We start from the raw sequence: 23,571 nt of genomic DNA on the forward strand, positions 1-23,571 counted from the left end.
GTTTTTAGCCAGTGGCTTCCGTGCCACCCACCCCCCGCAAATCAGCTCTTCTGTGGGTCCCCTGACTGCTTTCATTCCAAGGGATCCCTGCACTTGAACCTGAACTCCTATTATGGCTCTCACCTCCCTGGGCTATCAGTTTTCTGCCTCCCTCCCTGGACTGCAAGCCTTTGAGGAAGAGGCACTGTGTCCTACTCAATTTGCTACACAGTCTCCTGCTCAGTATTAAGTATACAGCAGGTACTCAGTACCTGAGTGTCGCAGGGGGATTGACAGAACCAACTTGAGTAGCTGGGATCTGCCCAACCTATTAAAATTCAAATTTCAACACAATCCCATCAAATAAAAAATCCAGTTCTTGGAATTGCTGTCGTGGCGCAGTAGAAACGAATCTGACTAGGAACCATGAGGTTGTGGGTTCGAGCCCTGGCCTCCCTCAGTGGGTTAAGGATCCAGCATTGCCGTGAGCTGTGGTGTGGGTTGCAGACGCGGCTTGGATCTGGCGTTGCTGTGGCTGTGGTGTAGGCCGGCAGCTGAAGCTCTAATTCAACCCCTAGCCTGGGAACCTCCATATGCTGCGGGTGTAGCCCTAAAAAGACAAAAGACCAAAAAGAAAAAGAAAAAGAAATCTGGTTCTTCAGCCGCACTAGGTGTATTTTAAGGGTGCAATAGCTCATGACTACTGTAATAGATGGTGCAGAAAATGGATCAGCACAGAGAGTTCTCTTGGACAGCACCGCCCCAGAGGCTGGGCTCCAGCTGCTCCCCAGGCCCTGAGACCTCTGATGCTGTCCCCATCTGCAGCTTGGAGCTCAGCCCGGGGTTCCCAAGCCACCTTTGGGCCTGTCTTTGAAGACCAGCCCCTCGGTCTGCTATTCCCAGAGGAGTCCACAGAGGAGAAGGTGACCCTGGCTTGCCGGGCCCGGGCCAGCCCTCCGGCCACCTATAGGTGAGACCCCCCCCCACCAGTGGTGCCGGGTGGCCCTGTGCGGCCGGGCAGCTGTTCCTCCTGTCAGCCCCCCTCCTCCCCCGCCACAGGTGGAAGATGAATGGCACCGAGATGAAGCTGGAGCCAGGCTCCCGCCACCAGCTAGTCGGGGGCAACCTGGTCATCATGAACCCCACGAAGGCCCAGGACGCCGGCGTCTACCAGTGCCTGGCCTCCAACCCAGTGGGCACCGTCGTGAGCAGGGAGGCTGTCCTCCGCTTCGGCTGTGAGCCCCCCACTCCCGCCACCCCAGGAGACTTTGGGGGTGGGGAACAGAGGGCTGGACAAAAGTGTCCAGAGAGGGCGGTGACTCCTTCCCCAGGGAGGCTGAGCTGAAGGGGAGGGCGCAGGCTTGGAGGACAATGCCTGAGGGCCCGGTCTCCACCCCCAGTTCTGCAGGAATTCTCCAAGGAGGAGCGAGACCCCGTGAAAACCCACGAAGGTTGGGGGGTGATGTTGCCTTGTAACCCGCCGGCCCACTACCCAGGTGAGTCAGGCCCCGGGGCCGTGCTGGACGGAGGGCGCAGGAGGGGCTTGTGGCCACTCAGCAGAAGAGGGATGGATTAAGAGCTGGTGAGTGACCCTTGGAAGGGGATCCCTGGGTCCCCGGCTCTAAATGATTCTGTGCCCCACCCACCTCCTCAGGCTGGGAGGTTCCTGTTTCCCAGGGGCTGTTTCCCAGCAGACGACACACCCTGAGGGCAGGAAGAAAGTTGCATTTTCCCTCTAGGTCTCCCCTCAGCCCCAGGTTCAGAGCCTGGGGGCTCTCAGAACAAAAAACCAGATTCCCAGCAGCACGCTGGGGTCCCAGCCAGAGCTGCTGCCTCAGCCCAGCAGCCCGGTTTTCTCAAACCTCCCATTCCTAGGCTTGTCCTACCGCTGGCTCCTCAACGAATTCCCTAACTTCATCCCGACGGACGGGCGTCACTTCGTGTCCCAGACCACAGGGAACCTGTACATCGCCCGGACCAACGCCTCAGACCTGGGCAACTACTCCTGCCTGGCCACCAGCCACATGGACTTCTCCACTAAGAGCGTCTTCAGCAAGTTTGCTCAGCTCAACCTGGCTGCGGAAGGTCAGGCTGGGCTGGTGTGACGAGGAAGAGGGAGCCGAAGGGGTTGGGGTGTTGGGAAAAGGGGGGATGCCCCTTTGAAGCTGTGAAGAACAGGGCCCAAGGTCAAAGCCTGGACCCCCGACATCCTCCTGGTGCTCGGCCTTAGAGCCTAGTCCCAGGTCCCCAAGTGGAGAGGGACTCAAGAAAGGGTGGGCTCCGAGGTGGGCTGAGGCACAGGGACCCTGGAGCCGGATCATTTGCATTTGATATGCAAACTCCCTCTCTCCTCAGACACCAGGCTCTTTGCCCCCAGCATCAAGGCCAAGTTCCCCGCAGAGACCTATGCGCTGGTGGGGCAGCAAGTCACCTTGGAGTGCTTTGCCTTCGGGAAGTGAGTGGCGGAGGAGGGAGGGGGCAGGCCAGGGCCCAGCCTCTCAGAGCCCCCTGGGGCCTGGGGCACCTCAGGGAGAGGGCAGGCAGGGCCAGCTCTCAGTCAGCTTGGTGCCCCTCGAAAGGTCTAGCTGAACGCTGGACTCCAGAGCATGTGGCGGCCACCATTCACTGGGCACCAACTCTCTGGGTGGGGTGTCACGTATGCCAGGGACCTGACACACGTTGGGTCACTTGATCCTCCCGGCAACAGCTTGTGCAACACCCAAGGCTGGAGGCAGGGAGCATGGTACATGGACCCCAACCTGGCCTGCCTGGTTCAAATACCCAGCTCTGTCACTGCAGGCTGGGAGACCTTGGGTAAATCACTTAACCTCTCTGTGCCCCAGTTTCCTTACTTGCACATGGTGATGGTAATAATAGTACTGACCTCATGGGATTATTAGGAGAATGAAATGAACCCATATATGTCCAGTGCTTAGAATAGCACCTGGCATTTGGTAACTATTCTATGGATGCTAACAGTTATTTTCTAACATAGAAAAGTGACAAGAAAAATCTTCCTCTCTCAGAAAAAGGCTTCACTGGAACAGGGCTAAGCAAATAGCAGGTGCTCAATAAATGTTTGGAGAATGAATGAAAGAAAGTGATTTGTACCTTGATTCCCCCTCCTCCTTCACATATCTCCGGGGTTTACCCAGGATCCCCCCTGCTTTGTGGAAAGTTATGGGGCTTCCAGAAAAATCCATATTTAAAGCACGCAAAGGGTAATATATGACCCTCTAAAGACGCACTGATCTCTCAGTCCATTTTAGTACACAGGTTGGTAGTAACTAAAACCTCTTGAAAAGTAGAAGCAAGGCTCTGAGGGGGAGAGGAGAAGGGGACCCAGGTCCCAGGCCACTGCTGAGGAGGGCTGGTCCAGAAGAGGCACAGTGACCAGTGCAGGGTGGGGGCGGGAGGGCTTCAGGGTACAGACCACACAGCGTCGCAGTTGCAGCTGTTGCAGGGGAGAGCCGGGTGGGGGACCCCCCTCTAGTCCTTTCCCTGCTGGCGAGAGGCCACTCCCTCTCTCCTTGTCTCTGTCTCTTCCCAGGTCCCACTCCCTGTCCCCACAAAGCCGGCATCTCAGGAGGGCCTGGGTTGGATGCAAGGAGTGGCAGGCACAGGGGAGTCTGCGGAGTTCAGCCTGCGCCCCTCTGACTTTGTCTCCCCTGCCAGCCCCGTCCCCAGAATCAAGTGGCGCAAAGTGGATGGCTCCTTGTCCCCGCAGTGGGCCACAGCCGAGCCCACCCTGCAGATCCCCAGCGTAGGCTTCGAGGACGAGGGCACCTACGAGTGTGAGGCGGAGAACTCCAAGGGCCGCGACACCGTCCAGGGCCGCATCATCGTGCAGGGTACAGAGCCGGGACACCCGCGCCCTCTGCCTTGCCCTGTCCTTGAGGAAGCAGACCCAAAAGTCAGGAAGGAGACTGGGCGGCCCCTTGCCTAAGCCTTCTGGCCCACGGATGGCACGGAGTACGGGACAGAAGAGGCTAGTGCTGGGGCTTAGAGCTTCAGCCAGGGTTGCAGAAAGCACAGGGAAAGCATTAGAATGATTTAAGTCGCTAAAAGAGGACTGGCACAGGCACAAAGCCTGCTTCTCCCCACACCCTGTCCCAGAATGCCGATGGCTCCCCCTGCTGTCTGGCGTGAGAACTGCAGTCCGGCAATTCTGATTCAGTTCACTAGCTGGAGGCTCCTCCCAGCTCATCCCGGGCTTTTCTCTCCCTTGCTGCCCACAGCTCAGCCGGAGTGGCTCAAGGTGATCTCAGACATGGAGGCTGACATCGGTTCCAACCTGCATTGGGGTTGCGCAGCCGCAGGCAAGCCCCGGCCCACAGTGCGCTGGCTGCGGAACGGGGAGCCTCTGGCCTCCCAGGTAGGAGACCTGGGGCTTCCTCCCACATGCCCAACACACCAGCCTCTGCTCACTGGGTTCCCTCACCCTCTAGATCCCTTCCCTGCTCCCTCACCCCTGGCAACCCCTCTGGGCCAATTAGGGTGGTTCTAGGGGCTGCTCTCCACCCCAGAGTCACATAGCCTCAGGCTGGTCAGCTGCATAGAGTCCCAACTGGAAGGTCCAGGTACCTGGGTCCAGGCACAGCTCAATCACAAAAACACTATGTGGTCCTGAGTGGGTCACTCACCTCCTGGCTTCAGTGTGCTGACGTGCAGGGGGGCCCAGGGAATCTCTGAGTCCTGGGATTCCAGGCGGCCCTGAGCTAGGACTGGGCATGTGAGCCCCCTTCTGGGGGGAGCAGCAGCCCAGCCTCTACTGCACCCACCCCGTCAGCCCCAACCCTGGGCCTCCAGTGGTCCTGACCCCCCCTGCCTCGCCCTGGGTGGGGCTCTTCTTCACAGGCCCGGGTAGAAGTGATGGCTGGGGACCTGCGCTTCTCCAAGCTGAGCCTGGAGGACTCAGGCATGTACCAGTGTGTGGCAGAGAACAAGCACGGCACCATCTATGCCAGTGCTGAGCTGGCCGTGCAAGGTAAGGGGTCCCGGGGCGGGATGGGCAGAGGACGTCCCTGGGAACACACAGATGGGGGCGTTAGGAGCTTTGAGTTGCAGCATTTCTTTTTTTAAAAAAAAAAAATATTTTATTTCTTTGTCTTTTAGGGCCACCCCCACAGCATATGGAGGTTCCCAGGCGTGGGGTCTGGTCAGAGCAGTAGCTGCCAGCCTACACCACAGCTCACAGCAACGCCAGATCCTTAACCCACTGAGTGAGGCCAGGGATCGAACCTGTGTCCTCATGGATACCAGTCAGATTTGTTTGCCCTGAGCCACGACGGGAACTCCGGGTTGCAGCATTTCTGAACACACGCACCCACCGGGCAGTTTTCCAAGAGCAGAACTCAGGGATTTAGGACAGGAGATGGGACATTAGATGGAAAGCTTCTAAAGGACAAAGTCTCTGGCTTGTCCCATACCTGGCATGGACAGCGTAGATGTCTGCTGCCCAGACCAATTCAATTTGGGTTTAATGCAGCTCCTTTGGCTATGTGACCTTCAGCAAGCCACCTAATCTTTTTGTGTCTCAGTTTCTTGTTTTATCACATGTGGGCCAGTCATAGTCCTGCCCTCATACAGCTGCTGTGAGGACTGAAGGAGATGGCAGAGCTAAAGCATAAAGGACATGCCTGTCACCTAACAGGTGCCCAGTAAAAGCGACTTGATTCCAGTGTCCTTGGCTGTGTGACTGGAGCTTGGACATAGCAATACCTACCTCATCAAGTTGTAGTCACGCTGAACTGACTCATTCATTCATTCAGCCCATGTTTCTTCCCCACCTCCTAAGAAATGAACCCTTAAGTCTCTGCCTTCAAGTATCTTACAATGCAGTGGAGAGAGGAGGTCAGTGAAATACAAAATCAAATGATTAAATGAGGTAATTTCAGACAGCCATAAAAAACACAATATAAAGAAAATTCAGCCAAGTGCTGGGGGTGGGGGGGCAGTCAGATGCTCAGGAAAGATGACACATTTGGGATGTGAGCTGAGTGTTAAGAAGGAGCCAGTCATATGAAGATCTGGGGGATCTCCAAGCAAAAGATACAGTAAGTGCAAAAGTCCTGGGGCAGGAGTTCCCGTCGTGGTGCAGTGGTTAACGAATCCAACTAGGAACCATGAGGTTGTGGGTTCGATCCCTGGCCTTGCTCAGTGGGTTAATGATCTGGCATTGCCGTGAGCTGTGGTGTAGGTTGCAGACGCAGCTCGGATCCCGCGTTGCTATGGCCCTGGCATAGGCTGGTGGTTACAGCACCGATTGGACCCCTAGCCTGGGAATCTCCCATATGCTGCAGGAGCGGCCCAAGAAATGGCAAAAAGGCCAAAAAAAAAAAAAAAAAAAAAAAAAAAAAGTCCTGGGGCAGAAATAAACATGGCATTGTCTTACGGCCAAAAACATTGGCCCAGGAGACGGGAGCACAACGAGTGAGAGAGAAGGCGGAGCAAGACATGATTAGAGAGGAGGGGACTTTTCGGTGAGCCCTCGGACTTCATTCTGATTGTCTGATTTATGTTTTTAAAGAGACATTCCTGGGAGTTCCTGTTGTGGCTCAGTAGGTTAAGAACTTGACATTGTCTCTGTAAGGGTGTGGGTTCAATCCCTGGCCTTGCTCAGTGGGTTAAATATCCAGCATTGCTGCAAGCTGTGGCATGGGTCACAGATGCAGCTTGGATCTGGTGTTGCCATAGCTGTGGTGCAGGCTGCAGCTGCAGCTCTGATTCGACCCCTAGCGCAGAAACTTCCAAATGCTGCAGGCGAAGGGTCAAAGCAGAGCTGTAGCTGCCGGTCTGCACCACAGCTACAGCAACTCTCAGATCTGAGCCACATCTGCAACCTATGCCACCGCTCACAGCAATGCCAGATACTTAACCGACTGAGCAAAGCCAGGGATCGAACCCGCATCCTCATAGATACTAGTTGGGTTCATTAGCACTGAGCCATGAGGAGGACTCCTAGTCAGGTGCTTTGATTCCCTCGGTGACTGTGGGCCGCTCCCCCTTCCTTCCAGCACTTGCCCCTGACTTTAGGCTGAATCCTGTCAGACGGCTGATCCCTGCAGCCCGAGGGGGAGAGATCATTATCCCCTGTCAGCCCCGGGCAGCTCCAAAGGCCGTGGTGCTCTGGAGCAAAGGCACTGAGATTTTGGTCAACAGCAGCAGGTACTCCATCGGCCCCCACCCCACCAACTCCCGCTCCCCTGCATTCTCCTGGGAGGCGAGTCCCCTTCCCATGACTCCAGTGTGTCCCTGGGTTGGCCAGACCTGCTCTGTTCTTGCTGCAGAGTGACTGTAACTCCAGATGGCACCTTGATCATAAGAAACATCAGTCGGTCAGATGAAGGCAAATATACCTGCTTTGCAGAGAATTTCATGGGCAAGGCCAACAGCACAGGCATCCTGTCTGTGCGAGGTAAGGGATGCGGTTTGGCTGAGGTTGGGAGGCTCCGCCATCCCTCCTCGCCAGCAGGCTCTCGTGTTCCCACGTTTCTCCCAGTTTGGTCTTGAGGCCACCCCAGGATTCCGTTGCCTTTGCAACTACCCCCTGGCCTCCATCCAGAATCTCCCAGCCTCCCTCCCACACACCCGTGGGGCTGCTGGCAGATCAGGATACCGTGGGTTACCCTGCTTCTTCTCTTTCCTGGGGCTCAAGACAAACCTCTCTCCCCGCCCTGCTGCCCCCACCCGGGCCCGTTTCCTGTCCCTCTGTTCAGGGGCCCTGTCTGTCTCGGCAGATGCAACCAAGATCACTCTAGCCCCCTCCAGTGCCGACATCAACTTGGGAGACAACCTGACCCTGCAGTGCCACGCCTCCCACGACCCCACCATGGACCTCACCTTCATCTGGATGCTGGACGACTTTCCCATCGACTTCGACAAGCCTGGGGGTCACTACCGAAGGGCCAGTGTGGTAAGGCCTCAGGCCAGAGAACCCAGGGCTCCTCCCTCCTTCTGGGTAGACAGGGGACCCAAGAGTTCCTCAGCCATCACCACCCCCAAGGCCGTCCCCTGTCCCTCAGGACCGCAAACTCATCGGTGGGTTCGTAACCACCCTCCCTTAGACGGGCAAGTTCCCTGGCTTCTACCCAAAGCCTATGCCTTTAGGAGAAGGTTAGGGACACACCTGGAATTCCAGGTACCCAGCGAAGACTCACTCCTCTGCTGTTCCGTTATCCTGCCCCCAACCCAGATGATGTCATTAACTTGAATCACCGTTGACTGTCTTGTGTAAAAACCTGTTGTTTAGGAGTTCCCGTCGTGGCCCAGTGGCTAACGAATCTGACTAGGAACCATGAGGTTGCGGGTTCGATCCCTGGCCTTGCTCAGTGGGTTAAGGATCTGGCGTTGCCCTGAGCTGTGGTGTAGGTCGCAGATGCAGCTCGGATCCTGCATTGCTGTGGCTGTGGTGTAGGCCAGCGGCTACAGCTCCGATTGGACCCCTAGCCTGGGAACCTCCATATGCCACAGGAGCCACCCTAGAAAAGGCAAAAAGACAAAAAACAAAAACGAAACCTGTTGTTTAATCCCCAGTGCTATCAAGTAGCCGATTCCTCCCATTGAACAAAGAGGACGCGCGAGAGGCAGAGGGGTCCGCACGTTACAGAGCAGGGGACTCTGACTCACTGCACTACCCACTGCTGCTTCCTCTGACCCGCCCCCTCCCTGTCCCCCGAGTGCAGAAGGAGACGGTCGGGGATCTGAGCATCCTGAACGCCCAGCTGCGCCACGGCGGGAAGTACACGTGCATGGCCCAGACGGTGGTGGACAGTGCGTCCAAGGAGGCCACAGTCCTGGTCCGAGGTGATGGGGTTTCCCACCCCACCCCCACCCGACTCCCTCAGAGGCCAGCGGGGCTGCTCTGCCCCCGCCCTGGGCCCCCTCCTCTCCCTGAAAGCTGTAGGAAGGGCTTCTAACAAGTCTCCTGAGCTGAATTCATCCTGTGGTTCTTCGCAGGTCCTAAACGAATAGAATGTTCTTCCAAGCCAAAATTGTAAAAACCCTGGACACATCCCAAGACTGGAGAAATTTGCTGAGGCCAGAAGTTTCAAAGCCTAGTGCTAGGAAATCTATACACATCTCTATGTGAAGGCCTCTGTGACCCCTCCAGCCTTGGACACAGCCTCCCTCCTAGCAACCCCCCCCATCCTGCCTTCACTATCCCCCCCGCATGCCTTGCCCTCCCACCCCAGTGTGTGTTAGCTGCGCCCTCTGCTGCTCTCTCTTGGTACTGCACCGGCCCGTGCCGGCCTGAAGGAGATTGATTCAAATTTGAAGCTGCCCAGTTCTGATTCACTGTGCTCTGACCTCTGGGTGCAGGTCCACCAGGTCCCCCAGGAGGTGTGGTGGTGAGAGAAATCGGTGACACCACTGTCCAGCTCAGCTGGAGCCGTGGCTTTGACAACCACAGCCCCATTGCCAAGTACACCCTGCAAGCTCGCACTCTACCGGGGAAGTGGAAGCAGGTTCGGACCAGTAAGTGTGAGCTCCCCCCACCCCAGGTCAGTCCTGAATTGGCCTGGCTGAATGCTGGAGGTGGGGGAGTGGGGGGGGGGGGTCAGAGGCCGAGGCTCAGCTTGGAGCTTCAAAGATGGACAAGTGTAGGTCCCCTGCCTGCAGGGAGCTCCCAGGTCACTGGAGAAGATGGTCATACAGGCAGCAGAAGAGTGGGAAGGGAATTAGGGGGGGAGGCACTCAGTCTGCACCCTTGAAGAATTGGCAGGACTATGCCTGGGGCAATGAAAGCATTTGTGGGTGTGAGGGGTGCACATAGTATTTGCAAAGGCTCCAGCGCAAGGAGGTCCACTAGTTTTCTAATCATTTCTGAAAAAGAAATTGAACACTTCATATATAGCAGACACCACCCTGAGGGCTGGGTATAAAATGATTCAGGCCCGGTCCCTGCCTTTTCCATCAGACCGGTAAATGAATGCCAACGCTGGCTCCCTGGTGCCTTGCAGATCCTGCCAACATCGAGGGCAACGCCGAGACCGCCCAGGTGCTGGGCCTCACGCCCTGGATGGACTATGAGTTCCGAGTTGTAGCCAGCAACATCCTGGGCACTGGGGAGCCCAGTGGGCCCTCCAGCAAAATCCGGACCAAGGAAGCAGGTCAGAGCCCTGGGTGAGAAGTAACAACAGGACATAGCCCCCAGCCTTGCCTAAAGGGAGCCCCAAGCAAGCAGCCATTACACAGGGTTCCAACCCTGCTCAGCAGGCTTGACTCTAACAAAACAGCTGAGAAAGGAACACAAATGAGGGCCAGGCCACTGTGCTGAACAGTGCGCTCTGCCCCAGGCCACAGGCTGTCAGGGCTGGAAGAGCCATCCAGTCTAAACCTCTCACTTAAAAACCAGGCCAGGAGTTCCCTTTGTGGCTCAGCTGTAATGAACCAGACTAAAATATCCATGAGGACGTGAGTTCAATCCCTGGTCTAGCTCAGTGGGTTAAGGATCCAGCATTGCTCTGAGCTGTGGTGTAGGCCGGCAGCTATGGCTCCGATTTGACCCCCAGCCTGAGAACTTCCAAATGCCTCAGGTGTGGCCCTAAAAAAAAAAGACAAAAAAATATATATTAAAAAAAAATAGCCAACCTTGGGACTTCCCAGTGGCCCTAAAAAAAAAAAAGACAAAAAATATATATATTAAAAAAAAAAAATAGGAGTTCCCGTCGTGGCGCAGTGGTTAACGAATCCGACTAGGAACCATGAGGTTGCGGGTTCGGTCCCTGCCCTTGCTCAGTGGGTTAACGATCCGGCGTTGCCGTGAGCTGTGGTGTAGGTTGCAGACGCGGCTCGGATCCCGAGTTGCTGTGGCTCTGGCGTAGGCCGGTGGCTACAGCTCCGATTCAACCCCTAGCCTGGGAACCTCCATATGCCGCAGGAGCGGCCCAAGAAATAGCAGCAACAACAACAACAACAAAAAGAAAAAAAAAAAAATAGCCAACCTTGGGACTTAGCAATTAAGGATTCAGTGCTGTCACTTCTGTGGCTCGGGTATGATCCCTAGCCTGGGAATTTTCACATGCCACGGGAACAGCCAATAAAAAATAGGCTAATCTTACAACTGTATGTGCATCAATCATTATCTCAAAGTAAAAAGGTCAGTGTTTTTGGTTTTTTTTGGCCACGGCATGTGGAATCTTGATGTGGGATCTCAGTTCTCAGGCCAGGTATTGAACCCTGGCCACAGGCAGGAGTGAAAGCACTGAATCCCAACCACTAGATCACCAGGGAACTCCCCAAAAGTTTGAATTTTAAAAATTGGAAAAAACATGAGTTCCCTTTGTGGCTCAGTGGGTTAAGGACCCAGCGTAGTCTCTGAGGATTTGGATTGGATCCCTGGCCTCGCTCAGTGGGTTAAGAAGCCGGCATTTCCCTGAGCTGTGGTGTAGGTCACAGACACGGCTCAGATCCCTTATTGCTGTGGCTGTGGTAAAGGCCAACAGTTGTAGCTCTTACTCGACCCCTAGCCTGGAAACTTCCATATGCTGCAAGTGTGACCCTAAAAAAAAAAAAAAAAAAATGGAAAAAATAAAGTTTGGATGAAGGAAGGGTCACACTGGCAGAGCCTGGACTTGAACCCAAGACCATGGGGTGATGGGCAGATAGCCTTCCGGGAAGTGCACAAGCTGTAGGAATCAGTTAATGAGGAAGGTGTGTGTGTTTGTGTGTGTGTGTACGTGTGCACAGGGCACTAGGTAAACAGCGACTGTCTCTAAGTGCTTCTTTGGATGGTTTCTTTGGGAGCAGGAGGAATGGACAGTCCGCCTACAATCCTCCCTGACAGGCAGGTGGGTGTCAGAACCCAAGTGGGGAAGGAAGGGAAGAGGTGAAGGTCAAGGCTCTGGGATCCTGAGACCAGCACAGGCAATCAGGACCCTGCCTCTCCTGCCCCGCCCACCCTGGCTGCCCCACTGGAGGTGTAACAAGGATGCACCTTCTTGGATCTCTTAACACAGTTTCCTTTGTGCCCCAGGCTGACTCTCCAGACTCTTTCTGGAATCAGTCAACATTTTTAGGAGTTCGCATCGTGGCTCAGTGGTTAACGAACCCAACTAGTATGCATGAGGATGCAGGTTCGATCCCTGGCCTCGCTCAGTGAGTTAAGGATCTGGCCTTGCTGTGAACTGTGGTGTAGGTCGCAGACGCGCCTCAGATCCCTCGTTGCTGTGGCTGCGGTGTAGGCTGGCAACTACAGTTCCTATTTAACCCTAGCCTGGGAACTTCCATATGCCGCAGGTTCGGCCCCCAAAACCCAAAAGACAAAAAAACCCAAAAAAGAAATAAAAAAATTTTTGAAATGGTACTTACTTCTCCCGAGTAAAGAATTCCAGAAGGAGCACTTTCTTTGAACTTCTTGGAGAGTCAAAGGAAGGGTGAGGAGTGGGTCTCCTTCGCTCTAGAAGCCCAGAAGTTGAGCACGAAGACAGCTGTGATGCAGAAGAAAGATGGTGGGGTTTTAAATCAGAAAAGCTGAGTTCCACAAGAAAAAAAAAGAAAAAGAAAAGCTGAATTCCAATTCAAACAGTGATGTTTATTAGCTGTGTGACTTTAAGCAAGTCACTTACCTACTCTGGGCTACAATCTTTTTCCAAATTCATAATGTATTTAAATGCCTTTGCAAATTAGAAGGCCCTACACCATCATCAGAACCAAGTGATAGGAGTTCCCATCGTGGCTCAGTGGTTAGCGAACCCGACTAGTATCCATGAGGACATGGGTTCGATCCCTAGCCTCACTCAATGGGTTAAGGATCCAGGTTGCCGTGAACTGTGATGTAGGTCGAAGACGTGGCTTGGATCCCACGTTGCTTCGGCTGTGGTGTAGGCTGGCAGCTGTAGCTCCGACTCAACCCCTAGCCTGGGAACCTCCATATGCCACAGGTGCAGCCCTAAAAAAAGACAAAAGACAAAAAAAAGAGAACCAAGTGATAAGTCTCCAATTGCTGAATCATCTGCAGAGATATTTTGACCCTCAGCCAAGCTACCCCCTACCAAGCTTCACGATCTAATTAAATACATTCTTGTTTTAATATCGGCCTTCCTGAATACTAGAGGCAATTAGGAAATTAAATCTGCCATGGAAAGAAAAATAATAAAACACCCTGTAACCCCAAATAAATGTTTTTCGGATTAACTGCAGTTCTAGATTATTTATTTCCTTTCATTTAAGCAAACTCTAGCTGGTCTCTGTTATTTAGTTTAAACCAGCCAGAGGAATGAGAACAGTGGTCATTTAGGGAGTGTCTACTATACGCATATGCTATTCACTGTCTGATGAGTGTTATTCTTCTTACAGCCTTTGAGAGAAACATTATTATCCTCATCTTGCAGAGAGGGGAACCAAAGGCCCAGAGAGATTAAGTAATTTGCCCAGAGAAACACAGCTAGTAAGTGGCAGAGGTGGAATTTGACCTCAGGTCCTCACTCCAGAACCCACGTCCAGAGAGATGATTGAAGGACAAGACCAGGGCCCACTGGTATAGTTTCAGAAGGATAGGTGTTAACTTTTCTCCAAATGTTTGGTAGAATTCGCCTGTGAAGCCACCTGGTCCCGGACTTTTGTTTATGGGGAATTTTTAAACTTCAGATTCCATTTTCACGCTTGTGATTGGTCTGTTCATATTTTCCATCTCTTCCCGGTTCAGTCTTAGGAGATTATTCCTTTCTTTCTTTTTTTTTTTTTTTTTTTTGTCTTTTTGCCTTTTCTGGGGCCGCTCCCATGGCATATGGGGGTTCCTAGGCTAGGGGTCCAATCGGAGCTGTAGCTGCCGGCCTACACCAGAGCCACAGCAACGCAGGATCCGAGCTGCATCTTCAACCTACACCACAGCTCATGGCAATACCGGATCCTTAACCCACTGAGCAAGGCCAGGGATCAAACCCGCAACCTCATGGTTCCTAGTCGGATTCCTTAACCACTAAGCCAAGACGGGAACTCTGGGAGATTATTCCTTTCTAAGATTTGTCCCTTCCTTCTAGCTTGTCCATTTCATTGGCATATAGCCAGGCCCATTGGAAGCGTGACCTTGTCCTAGGTTCAACCTCAGAGCTCTCCTTCCCTCACTGCCCATTAACAAGCTCTGTCTGTGTCCCTTGGCCCTGACAGCCCCCTCGGTGGCACCCTCAGGTCTCAGCGGAGGTGGTGGAGCCCCCGGAGAGCTCATCGTCAACTGGACGGTAAGCTGCAAACACAGAGGCAACCATATGCCTCGGGTTCTCGGGGGGTTGGGGGTTGGGGGGGACAAGTCCTCCCTCCCCACCCCCACTCGATGGGACTCCGTCTCCAGAGTTGAGCAGCGAGCGTGCAGAGTGGACCCAGACAGAGCCACCGCACGGTCCTGACTCCAGAGCAGACAGCGCCCCTTCCCCTCCCCCTGCACCCGCTGCAGGAGGGAAACGCCCCTCTCGGTGAAGGCTGGGTGGGGCCGAGGATGGGCAGGGAAACGCCGCCGCGGCCCCTCGCCCATGCCACGCTCTTGCCCCTCAGCCCATGTCCCGGGAGTACCAGAACGGAGACGGCTTCGGCTACCTGCTGTCCTTCCGCAGGCAGGGCAGCACTAGCTGGCAGACCGCGCGGGTGCCCGGCGCCGACGCCCAGTACTTCGTCTACAGCAACGAGAGCGTCCGGCCCTACACGCCCTTTGAGGTCAAGATCCGCAGCTACAACCGCCGCGGGGAGGGGCCCGAGAGCCTCACGGCCCTCGTGTACTCGGCGGAGGAAGGTGGGCCGCCCTGGGGGCCCTCCTGGAGACCCCACTCCAGTACCGCGTGGGCTATAGGGTGGGAGGCGTGCTCCTCACCCCCGGCTCGGTCCCGTAGGAGGGGTGGAGAGGACACGTGGCTTCATTTCTAGCCCTTGAAGGGAGGATCTCTGGGAAGAGAAGTGGGCCCGGGGTGGTGGTGGTGGTGGGGGGATGCTCTGGGAGCCCCCACGTGGCCTTCACTCTGGTCCTTGGGCTCCTTAAAATCCTAAGCAAAGGCAGTACCAGTTGGCGCCTGCTTTGTAGGACATAGGGATGCTCTGGGACTCCAAACCCATTCTGTGTCGGTTCCCAGAGCCCAGGGTGGCCCCAACCAAGGTCTGGGCCCAGGGGGTCGCATCCTCAGAGATGAACGTGACCTGGGAACCTGTACAGCAGGACATGAATGGGATCCTCCTGGGGTACGAGGTGAGCACTGGCCTGGGCTGGGAGAGGAAGGGGTGCTGGCTCAAGGCAAGGGGGCCCTCACGGCTCACTAGTCTCCCTCCCAGAATCACTCATGGACTAACCTGGCCAACAGCCTGCAGTCTACACAGCACTGTGGACACCTCCTTAGCTAAGCCCCTCTGGCCGATGCCCGGGGGGAGGACAAGCCTTCAAGTCACTGCTCGGCTAGAGCCGGCCTTGGATGCTGTGGGAGCCAGGGGAGGAGGAGTGGGTGCTGGGAGGGCCATGACCTACCCCGTTCCTGCCAGAGCCCAGTTGGCCTTGGCATCCTCCGGGCCACAGAGAGCAGCACAGCCCCACTCATCTGTCCCTGTGGAACTCGGGGCCCAGATGTTTGTGTCCCAAGCCTTGGGCCCACAGATGACTCCACACTGGAGTGCGTGCGGGGTTGGTGGGGAGCGAGAGGGAGCAAGAGGAAGGGAAAGAGGACAGGCAAGAAATGTCACTGTCTAAGGGAAGACCATCAGGCGGGCGTACTTAGTGAGGTAAATTCCATCCCAGGAGAGTCAGCTCTGGGGTTTCAGCACAATGAGTTCGACAAGCCTCATTGAGGAAATAGCTCCAAACTGTGCCCTTGATTTAGAGGAATATTTAGAACATCTTGGGGAGTTCCCGTTGTGGTGCAGCAGAAATGAATCCGACAAGGAACCATGAGGTTACTGGTTCAATCCTTGGCCTTGCTCAGTGGGTTAAGGATCTGGGATTGCTGTGGCTGTTGTGCAGGCTGGCAGCTGTAGCTCCAATTTGACCCCTAGCCTGGGAACCTCCATATGCCACGGGTGTGGCCCTAAAAAGCAAAAAAGGTCTTGGTGTAATGAGGACTGTGGGTTTGCATTTATTGGGCAGCCATCACAAGCTGGAGTGGGGATTCGGGGACTACTTTGCAAATACAAACATGAATTTCATAGCCTTCAACAGAGTTCCCACAGGATTTCTTGAGTTAACTGAATGGAGTTGGGTTTCAGCAGGCCCAACCCTAGCTTGAGTCTGTGCCCATCCCTCACCCATCACCCAGCCCCCCCACCCACTCCCTCGTTCCACCCACGTATTAAGCTCTTTGGATGGGACACTCTGCTGGGTGCCAAGAGGGAGCAGCAACACACATCACCTTGTCTCCGCTTCCTTGGAGCTCTTTTTCTAGAGTCTGGGTTCTGAGACCTGAGACTGAGTTATGAGAACCAGAGAGGAACAGATGTAGGTGTCCCCAGCCAGGGTCAGGGTAGTCCTGAGGTCCTGGCTTACTGCTGACCCTAGGGTCCCCCTGCCTCCTTCAGATCCGCTACTGGAAAGCTGGGGACAAAGAAGCAGCCGCTGACCGAGTAAGGACAGCAGGGCTGGACACCACTGCCCTGGTCACTGGCCTGCACCCCAACACCAAGTACCACGTGACTGTGCGGGCCTACAACCGGGCCGGCACTGGGCCCGCCAGCCCTGCTGCCAATGCCACAACCATGAAGCCCCGTGAGTTTGTCAGCCTGGGCTTGGGGGCGGCGGCGGGGGGTGGTGTTGCAAAGGAGATGGGGGCTTGCTTTTAGCATCACTCTTTCCCCAACCGAAGATGCGTGTTCCGGCTGATGGCCCATCAGCCCTGGCAGCCCTGGGCTGCACAGAAACAAGGCTGTGGCATGTATCATGATGATACGGGAGTGAAGTTCATGGCCTCTGAAGGACTTCTCTCTTTTCTCCAACCTCTGTTGGAGTTTGTTTCTCAGGCAATGGTTGACAGAATGTTCTGGGTGCAACTGCTGTGGGCAGACCTCTAGAAAAAGGCTGGCTAAAAGCAAGGGGGGCGTCTGGTGGGGAAACTAGGAAATCTCCCCAGCGCTCTCTCCCCCTCTGGCAGCTCCACGCCGACCCCCTGGCAACATCTCCTGGACTTTCTCAAGCTCCAGTCTTAGTATTAAGTGGGATCCTGTGGTCGCGCTCCGAAATGAGTCTGCCGTCACAGGCTATAAGGTGAGGAACAGATCGACCAGGCGTTAAATGGTGAGGAACAGCTCACCTCTGTTTCCAGCAAACATGAGGGAGCTGCAGTTTCTAGCAAGGATCTGAGTTAGACATAAGCAGGGTTTGGGATTGTGAGAGGCATGAAATACTTAGGGTTCTCCAGGGAGCAGGTCGTAGTGGAGCCTGGAAGAAAATCGTGTGACTGGATTTCCCCGCTGGCTCAGTGGGTTAAGGATCCAGTGTTGATACGGCTGCGGCTCGGGTCACAGCTGTGTGGAGAGTTCGATCCCTGGTCTGGGAACTTCTGCATGCCATGTGCACAACCGAAAAAAAAAAAAAAATGGTACTACTGCTGAAAGTCAGGGTCAGGGTCCACATGGGGTGGTGACAGACTGGATGAAGGCCGGGGGTCCTTTTGGCCTAAGAAGTTTGAAAACTAGTTCAGCTGCTTGCAAGCTTTTCTCCAGTGAGGATCTTGTTCAAGAGCCTGGTCAACAGGAAACAGGAAGGGAGTTCCCGTCGTGGCTCAGTGGTTAACGAATCCGACTAGGAACCATGAGGTTACGGGTTCGATCCCTGGCCTTGCTCAGTGGGTTAAGGATCCGGTGTTGCTGTGAACTCTGGTGTAGGTCACAGACATGGCTCGGATCCCACGTTGCTGTGGCTCTGGTGTAGGCCGGTGGCTACAGCTCCGATTCCCCTAGCCTGGGAACCTTCATATGCTGCGGGAGCGGCCCTAGAAATGGCAAAGACAAAAACAAAAAACAAACAAACAAACAAAAAAACAGGAAACGGGAGGGGTGAGGAGGCAGGACCTCCAGGGCCCAGAACCACAGGGGCGCCACCCAGTGCCTGGAACCAGGGAAGAGAGAGGAATCAACCCTGGGGTGAGGGAACTCTGCCCGGCTAACTCCCTCCCCACAGATGCTGTACCAGAATGACTTACACCCGACCCCCACGCTCCACCTCACCAACAAGAACTGGATAGAAATTGCAGTGCCCGAAGATATCGGCCACGCCCTGGTGCAGATCCGGACCACAGGGCCTGGAGGGGACGGGGTGCCGGCGGAAGTCCACATTGTGAAGAATGGAGGTGCCATCTCTCCCCTGATCCCCCGGGGGTATTAGGGTCCATCCAGATCCCAGTGCAGGAACCACCCCCACCCCAAGCCAGACCCCCGCCCAGCCAGTCGCCAAGGGGAAAGGAGAAGGCAGGCAAGAACCAAGGGCAAAGTAGCCCTGGACCTGCCCCTGCTGCCCCCTCCTTCCCAACCTCCCTGAGCCCCAGGAGGGAAGAGCGTTCTTTCCATGGGAATAAAAGCGGAGGTCCTACAGAATGCTGCACAAGAAGGGTTGAGAACACCTCCCAGTCCTAAAAGCTAGCCCTCTGTGCATCTCCTTAGGAAAGGTTGGGATTCTGTCCCAAGGGTCGGGCAGGGAAGGGCTGGCCCCCGGTCCCGCTGACTCAGTCCATTGCCACCTGCTGGTTTCAGGCACAAGCATGATGGTGGAGAACTCGGCAGTCTCTCCAGCCCCCCATCCTGGGACCGTCCTCTCTCACTCCGTGGTGACACTGATCCTCATAGGCTACCTGGAGCTCTGATCTTGGCACCCCTCCCTCTCTGCCGCAGCTGGACACCCTGCCGATGGACACAGCCAGCTGGCCCCAGTCCCTTCCCGATGCCAAGGTGGCCCAACATTGTGCCTGAAAACGGCTGGTTTTAAAGGCCTACTTTAAACAGTGCCCTTTTCGTAGGAGGTAGGATATTTCATATTCTGCCACAGGATAGAACCCACGTGAGGATTTTTTTTTTTTTCTTTAAATCAAGAGGAACCAGGCAGTCACTTCCATGGTGATACTGAACCCTATGCCTGGGCCTTCTCGAGTGCCTCGATGGAAGAAAGGCCTTCAGAGAGAAGGGGGTTTTAAACATCCATCTGCACGTCAGCGGAGATGGCACTATGGGACCACGTGTGGACTCTGCCCCGGAGATCAGAGTCCTGGGCCCAGTGGGGACACTGGGCATGAACGGGCTGAAGTGAGACAAAGCATAAACAGCCACATCCCTCAGTCTGAGGGCCAAACCTTGGGACCAGGGATTCTCCTACTTCTTCCTCTTAAAGGGCAGCATGGCTGGACCCTTGGTCCTCGATGACTCCCTGAGGCCTCTGCCACCTGCCCAGATGGCTGAGAACCAGTGCCCTGGTGTCAGGCCAGGAGCCTGATTCCCTGCAGTTCTAGGAGGTGACACTGCAGACTGTTGGGTTGCAAGAGCCAAGAAGGGTTGAGAGGCTGGGACACCTGGTGGGAAGGGACACCAGACTTGGCCCGAGGCACAGTCACAGTCCAAGTGACATTGCCCTCTAAGCCAACACTGCCAACCCGACCCTGTCACCCCAGAGTGACAGAGGCACTACAGCTGGCTGGGTGACTAAAAGGCTTGTCACCCCACACAGTCCCTCCAGGATTTGAGCAGGAGGCAGGAGACAGCGGTCATGCCCTCACTGTCTTCCGCCAGCAGAACGCAGCACTAATTCCGTGTGTCCTGGAGTCAGGAGTCCTCTGAGAAGGGCCAAGGATAAAGGCGGCCCTGCTGGCTCCCAGGAGTACCCTGGGCCACCTGGAGGCCCAAACCCCAGGCTGCCTCAGACTGCTCCCCAGCAGACGAAGGGGTAAATCCACGGGACGTCCTTCTGGGCGTATGCACGCTGGGTACCGGTGACAGCATGTCAGAGCTGGAGGAGGCTTTGGGAACCCCCCGCCCCCCGAGCCCAAGCCCCTCACTCCTGGTGGGGAAACAGAGGTTGGGTCAGGGCCTTGCTCGGGTCACACAGCTTGCTGGTGACAGGGCTGCAGTAGCACCCTTCTCCTACCTTCCTGTTCCAGGCTCATTGTCTTTTGGGAGGAAGGGAGCCCTGCTGACTGGCTGCAACCTGGTTTAAAAGGTGGTTAAGGGCAGCAGGCTATGAAAATTCTGCCTCGGTGGGTGATGGTGGGGTGATTGGCACAGCTGGCTCCCAGCCCAAGGCATGTGCAGACTGCAGCAGACCCAGTCTTTCTTTGCCTTCGGAGCCCAGCTTCTGCTGGGATCTCAACATGCAGTGCTGGCTTGAAGCCCCCTGCTCCCCTTACGCTTGCTCCAAGCAAAGAGGCCAAAGCAAGGACAGGGATTTCCCCAAATCCAGGCAGCAGTGGCAGCAGAGCCAGGAAATCCTAAAGCCTAGCTAGTGACAGGTGGTCCTTCACACGCAGGAGCAGCGGGACAGGCATCTTGTAGGGGACAGGCCCCCTGAGCCTGGTTTCTGTAGTTTACAGTTAGAGCTCTATTTTGTTATGGTTTTTTAAATTTTTAAGTCCTGCTCTGTTTTCCTGGGCAGGTTTGTGTTGATGTTTACCCACTACAGTTTTTTAAAAATGTTAGCTCACACCCCTTCTCCCGGCCACCACTGTAATCCACCATCCCGCCCCTGGCTCAGGACTGCCTCCCTGGAGCTGTCAACCAAACCCTCCTCACCTGCTCCTGTCCTTCGCCCCCACGCAAGGTGCTGGGGGCTCAGCTAAGTGACCATTCTCCAATTGCAGGGACCCCAAACTTGGCCTAGCATCCGTCTGGTCCCCCGTGGCTATGATATGGCCTGTACCCAGCTCTATCAGAAAGGGGATGCTGAAAGTAGGAAACCTACTTGCAATGTTTAGCTGATTCTTTCCTCACTGCCTTGGGCCATGCTGCGGCCAGGGAAGCAGGGGGACAGATTTCTAGATGCTGGGCCAAGAGGGATGAGCTGGTTTGGCACAAGACCTCCCCAATGCGGGCTGGAGGCTGCCATTCTGTGCTTGCTTGAGGCAAGAGAGACAATTAAGAGTCTTAGTTCTACTGAGGCAGATGGACCCTCTGGGAAACCCAGGGTTTTTTAACTAGGAAAACTCAGCCTTAGGAAAAATGGTGCAGGTAGAATTTGTTTGGGTGACACAGAACTGGATTAAACCAGATGTTCCTGCAGTCTGAGGCTTCAGGTAGAATATTGATTAAAACAACATGGGTGATCTGAGGACACGCAGGCATGGAAAATGGAAGAGCCTCTTGTTGAGCTGGCTGCACAGGAGCTGGTGTGGAGGCAGAAGATGAGATTAGGACGGCTTCTGAGTCCCTTCCTGCCCCAGAGGCCTCTGGTTTTCACCTCCTCTGCTCAGATGGGCTGAGGCTCACACCTGCTGTGGTCACGACTCGATCCTGGCTCTCTTGATCCTGGATCTCTCCTCTCTCATGCACCAAGCCCTAGATGAGGCCACCAGAAGGAAACAGCCACAAACAAGTGCTTCACCCTACAGCATAGCGGCCAGTAAGTGCCTGAGGACTAGGGACAGAGATGGCCTGAAGGCTGCGGTTCAGGGTTCAGGAGAGTTTCTCTGTTCTGCCTGTGCTGGGGCTCAGCCTGTGGGCCCTCTCCCCTGGCCCCAGCTGCTCAGTCCTCGTTGCTCTGTCTCAGTGTATACCTCACCCCCAGGGGGAGGGCAGCTCTCAGATGGAGTCTCAGGGCCCAGCAAGGTCAGGTTACCTACTTTCATTCAGGGCATCCAATGATACAGGTGGTGCCAGGGAACAGGAGGGCCATGAGGCGGGGGCTCTTTTCCTTTGATACAATGACAGGAGAGACTGAGGTTAGGCCTCAGGAGAGGCATCTGCGAGGAAACCCTGGAGTGAGTAATCGAGAGGCTGCTGCCTTTTCTAGGGATCTTGGAGGAAGTTTGACAGCTGTTGGTTGTGCAGTCTAGGTTAGATCAAGACTGGAAAAAAAAAAAAAAAAAAAGAAAAAAGAAAGGAGTTCCCGTCGTGGCGCAGTGGTTAACGAATCTGACTAGGAACCATGAGGTTGCGGGTTCGGTCCCTGCCCTTGCTCAGTGGATTAACGATCCGGCGAGGCCGTGAGCTGTGGTGTAGGTTGCAGACGCGGCTCGGATCCTGCGTTGCTGTGGCTCTGGCGTAGGCCGGTGGCTACAGCTCCGATTCAACCCCTAGCCTGGGAACCTCCATATGCCGCGGGAGCGGCCCAAGAAATAGCAACAACAACAAAAGACAAAAAAAAAAAAAAAAAAGACTGGAGTGGATGCTTTAAGTGTCCTTCAGGGCTGAGATTCTTGGAATCCACAGTTCAGCACAAGAAGTCTTGGTGCTTTTACCTGCTGTGGACCCTGCAGTGTTGGGGGGAAGTGGCTGCAGCCACAGTCATTTAAATGGAAAGGCTCACCCCAGGCGCTCTTTTCCCAGCCTACCCTGCTGCCTCTTGGTGGTCCCTGGAGCCACACTCGTCCTCTCTGGGCAAGAGCCTGAGCTGGCTCTGAGACTTTTACTCTCTCATTTCTTTCTGGGCTAAAGGATTCTCCTGGCTCTTTCTGGTCCCAGAATGGGATGGCCTCCTGGATTCCTCTGTGGCAGAGGGAAAGCTGTATTCTTGAACCCAGGTTTGAGGCGCAGGTGTGGTGCTGTTTCCCTGGCTCAGATCTAACTTGGTCTTTGTCCTGGGGGTGAGCAAGATTGCCAGGGAGGCTCCTGGACTGGCATGAGGGATCAGATGGATATTTTTAAGGGACTTTGAAGAGCTCCATGGAAAGAGATGCCTGGTAGCTGTATATATGGTCATAGGTTTGAAAGGCAGGAAAATAAAGGGAAACTGGAGAGGAAGAAAAAAAAAGGGGTCAGATAGCTTTTCCCAGAGCCCTAGGAAGCCTCATCCCCTCAGATGGGGTGCACCCAGCTTTGGCCCCCAGATTCCACTGACCACCCTCTCCGGGGCCTGTATCGTTTAGACTAGCTCATGGCTGGGTGAGGGTTAGGGCTTCATTGGACCACTGACTTAACTCAGTTTTGTTAAAATGGACCCGCTCCCACTGGCCTGTTGTCTGTCTCTCTTACACTTCTTGTAATGGTAGTTATTTATTGACTCTGGTAGCGGGCAGTTCTTAAATAAAGATGGTTTCTCAACTGGCTGAGGCGGCTCGCACCGGCTGTATGTGCTTTTATGCTCAGACTAAAGCCTATCTCCATGTCCTAGTGTCTAACCCTAGGCTTTTATCCAGTACCTTTCCCCTTCGCACAGTCAACTCTAAGGGCGTCACAACACACGTGGTCCATGTTACTTCATTCAGTCCTGGGAGCGGAGAAAAACTAGGCCAAGTAACTTTACGGCAGACTAGAGCAGGCCTTCAGCTAGCCTGACTGGCTTTACCTCATAGGATGGGCAGTAAACAGTGCGCATGTGGTGGTATTTCTCCGAGCATCCCTGATTTTTAAGACATTTGAGGTACAGGTTTCCTCCAGAGTACAGCATTCCTATGAAATCTTTCATAAGCCGAAATGGTGCAGAGCAAAGAAGCAATTGCCTTTTTCCATAAAAGCAAAAATCCCCTTCAGATGTCTTTTTTTTTTTTTTTTCTT

General features: G+C 54.8%; 1 protein-coding gene across 5 annotated transcripts in view; it reads left to right on the top strand.

The window, feature by feature from the left end:
• CNTN2 (contactin 2) overlaps positions 1-23,123 on the top strand; it is a 38,890-nt gene extending 15,767 nt beyond the window's left edge. For 3 of the 5 annotated variants that reach the window (XM_084976790.1, XM_084976789.1, XM_021063272.2), the window contains 21 exons: positions 805-949; positions 1,039-1,214; positions 1,380-1,475; positions 1,855-2,064; positions 2,335-2,434; positions 3,655-3,830; positions 4,218-4,354; positions 4,837-4,966; positions 6,996-7,146; positions 7,269-7,396; positions 7,719-7,894; positions 8,664-8,784; positions 9,301-9,456; positions 9,942-10,091; positions 14,089-14,159; positions 14,470-14,704; positions 15,039-15,151; positions 16,465-16,651; positions 17,034-17,146; positions 18,062-18,230; positions 18,631-23,123. In XM_084976790.1, the coding sequence (XP_084832916.1) occupies positions 805-949; positions 1,039-1,214; positions 1,380-1,475; positions 1,855-2,064; positions 2,335-2,434; positions 3,655-3,830; positions 4,218-4,354; positions 4,837-4,966; positions 6,996-7,146; positions 7,269-7,396; positions 7,719-7,894; positions 8,664-8,784; positions 9,301-9,456; positions 9,942-10,091; positions 14,089-14,159; positions 14,470-14,704; positions 15,039-15,151; positions 16,465-16,651; positions 17,034-17,146; positions 18,062-18,230; positions 18,631-18,740 (3,050 nt within the window). In that variant the 3' untranslated portion in view covers positions 18,741-23,123. The remainder of the gene's footprint in view (positions 1-804; positions 950-1,038; positions 1,215-1,379; positions 1,476-1,854; positions 2,065-2,334; positions 2,435-3,654; positions 3,831-4,217; positions 4,355-4,836; positions 4,967-6,995; positions 7,147-7,268; positions 7,397-7,718; positions 7,895-8,663; positions 8,785-9,300; positions 9,457-9,941; positions 10,092-14,088; positions 14,160-14,469; positions 14,705-15,038; positions 15,152-16,464; positions 16,652-17,033; positions 17,147-18,061; positions 18,231-18,630) is intronic. The other 2 variants (XR_014815631.1, XR_014815630.1) reach the window with 1 other exon arrangement.
• Positions 23,124-23,571: the final 448 nt, after the last annotated feature.

The sequence above is a fragment of the Sus scrofa genome, chromosome 9, assembly GCF_054392235.1.
Source record: "Sus scrofa isolate SSC_HxYL_T2T_F1_AM1 chromosome 9, Sscrofa_HxYL_maternal_Yorkshire_Landrace_v2.0, whole genome shotgun sequence".
NCBI classification, from domain to species: domain Eukaryota; kingdom Metazoa; phylum Chordata; class Mammalia; order Artiodactyla; family Suidae; genus Sus; species Sus scrofa.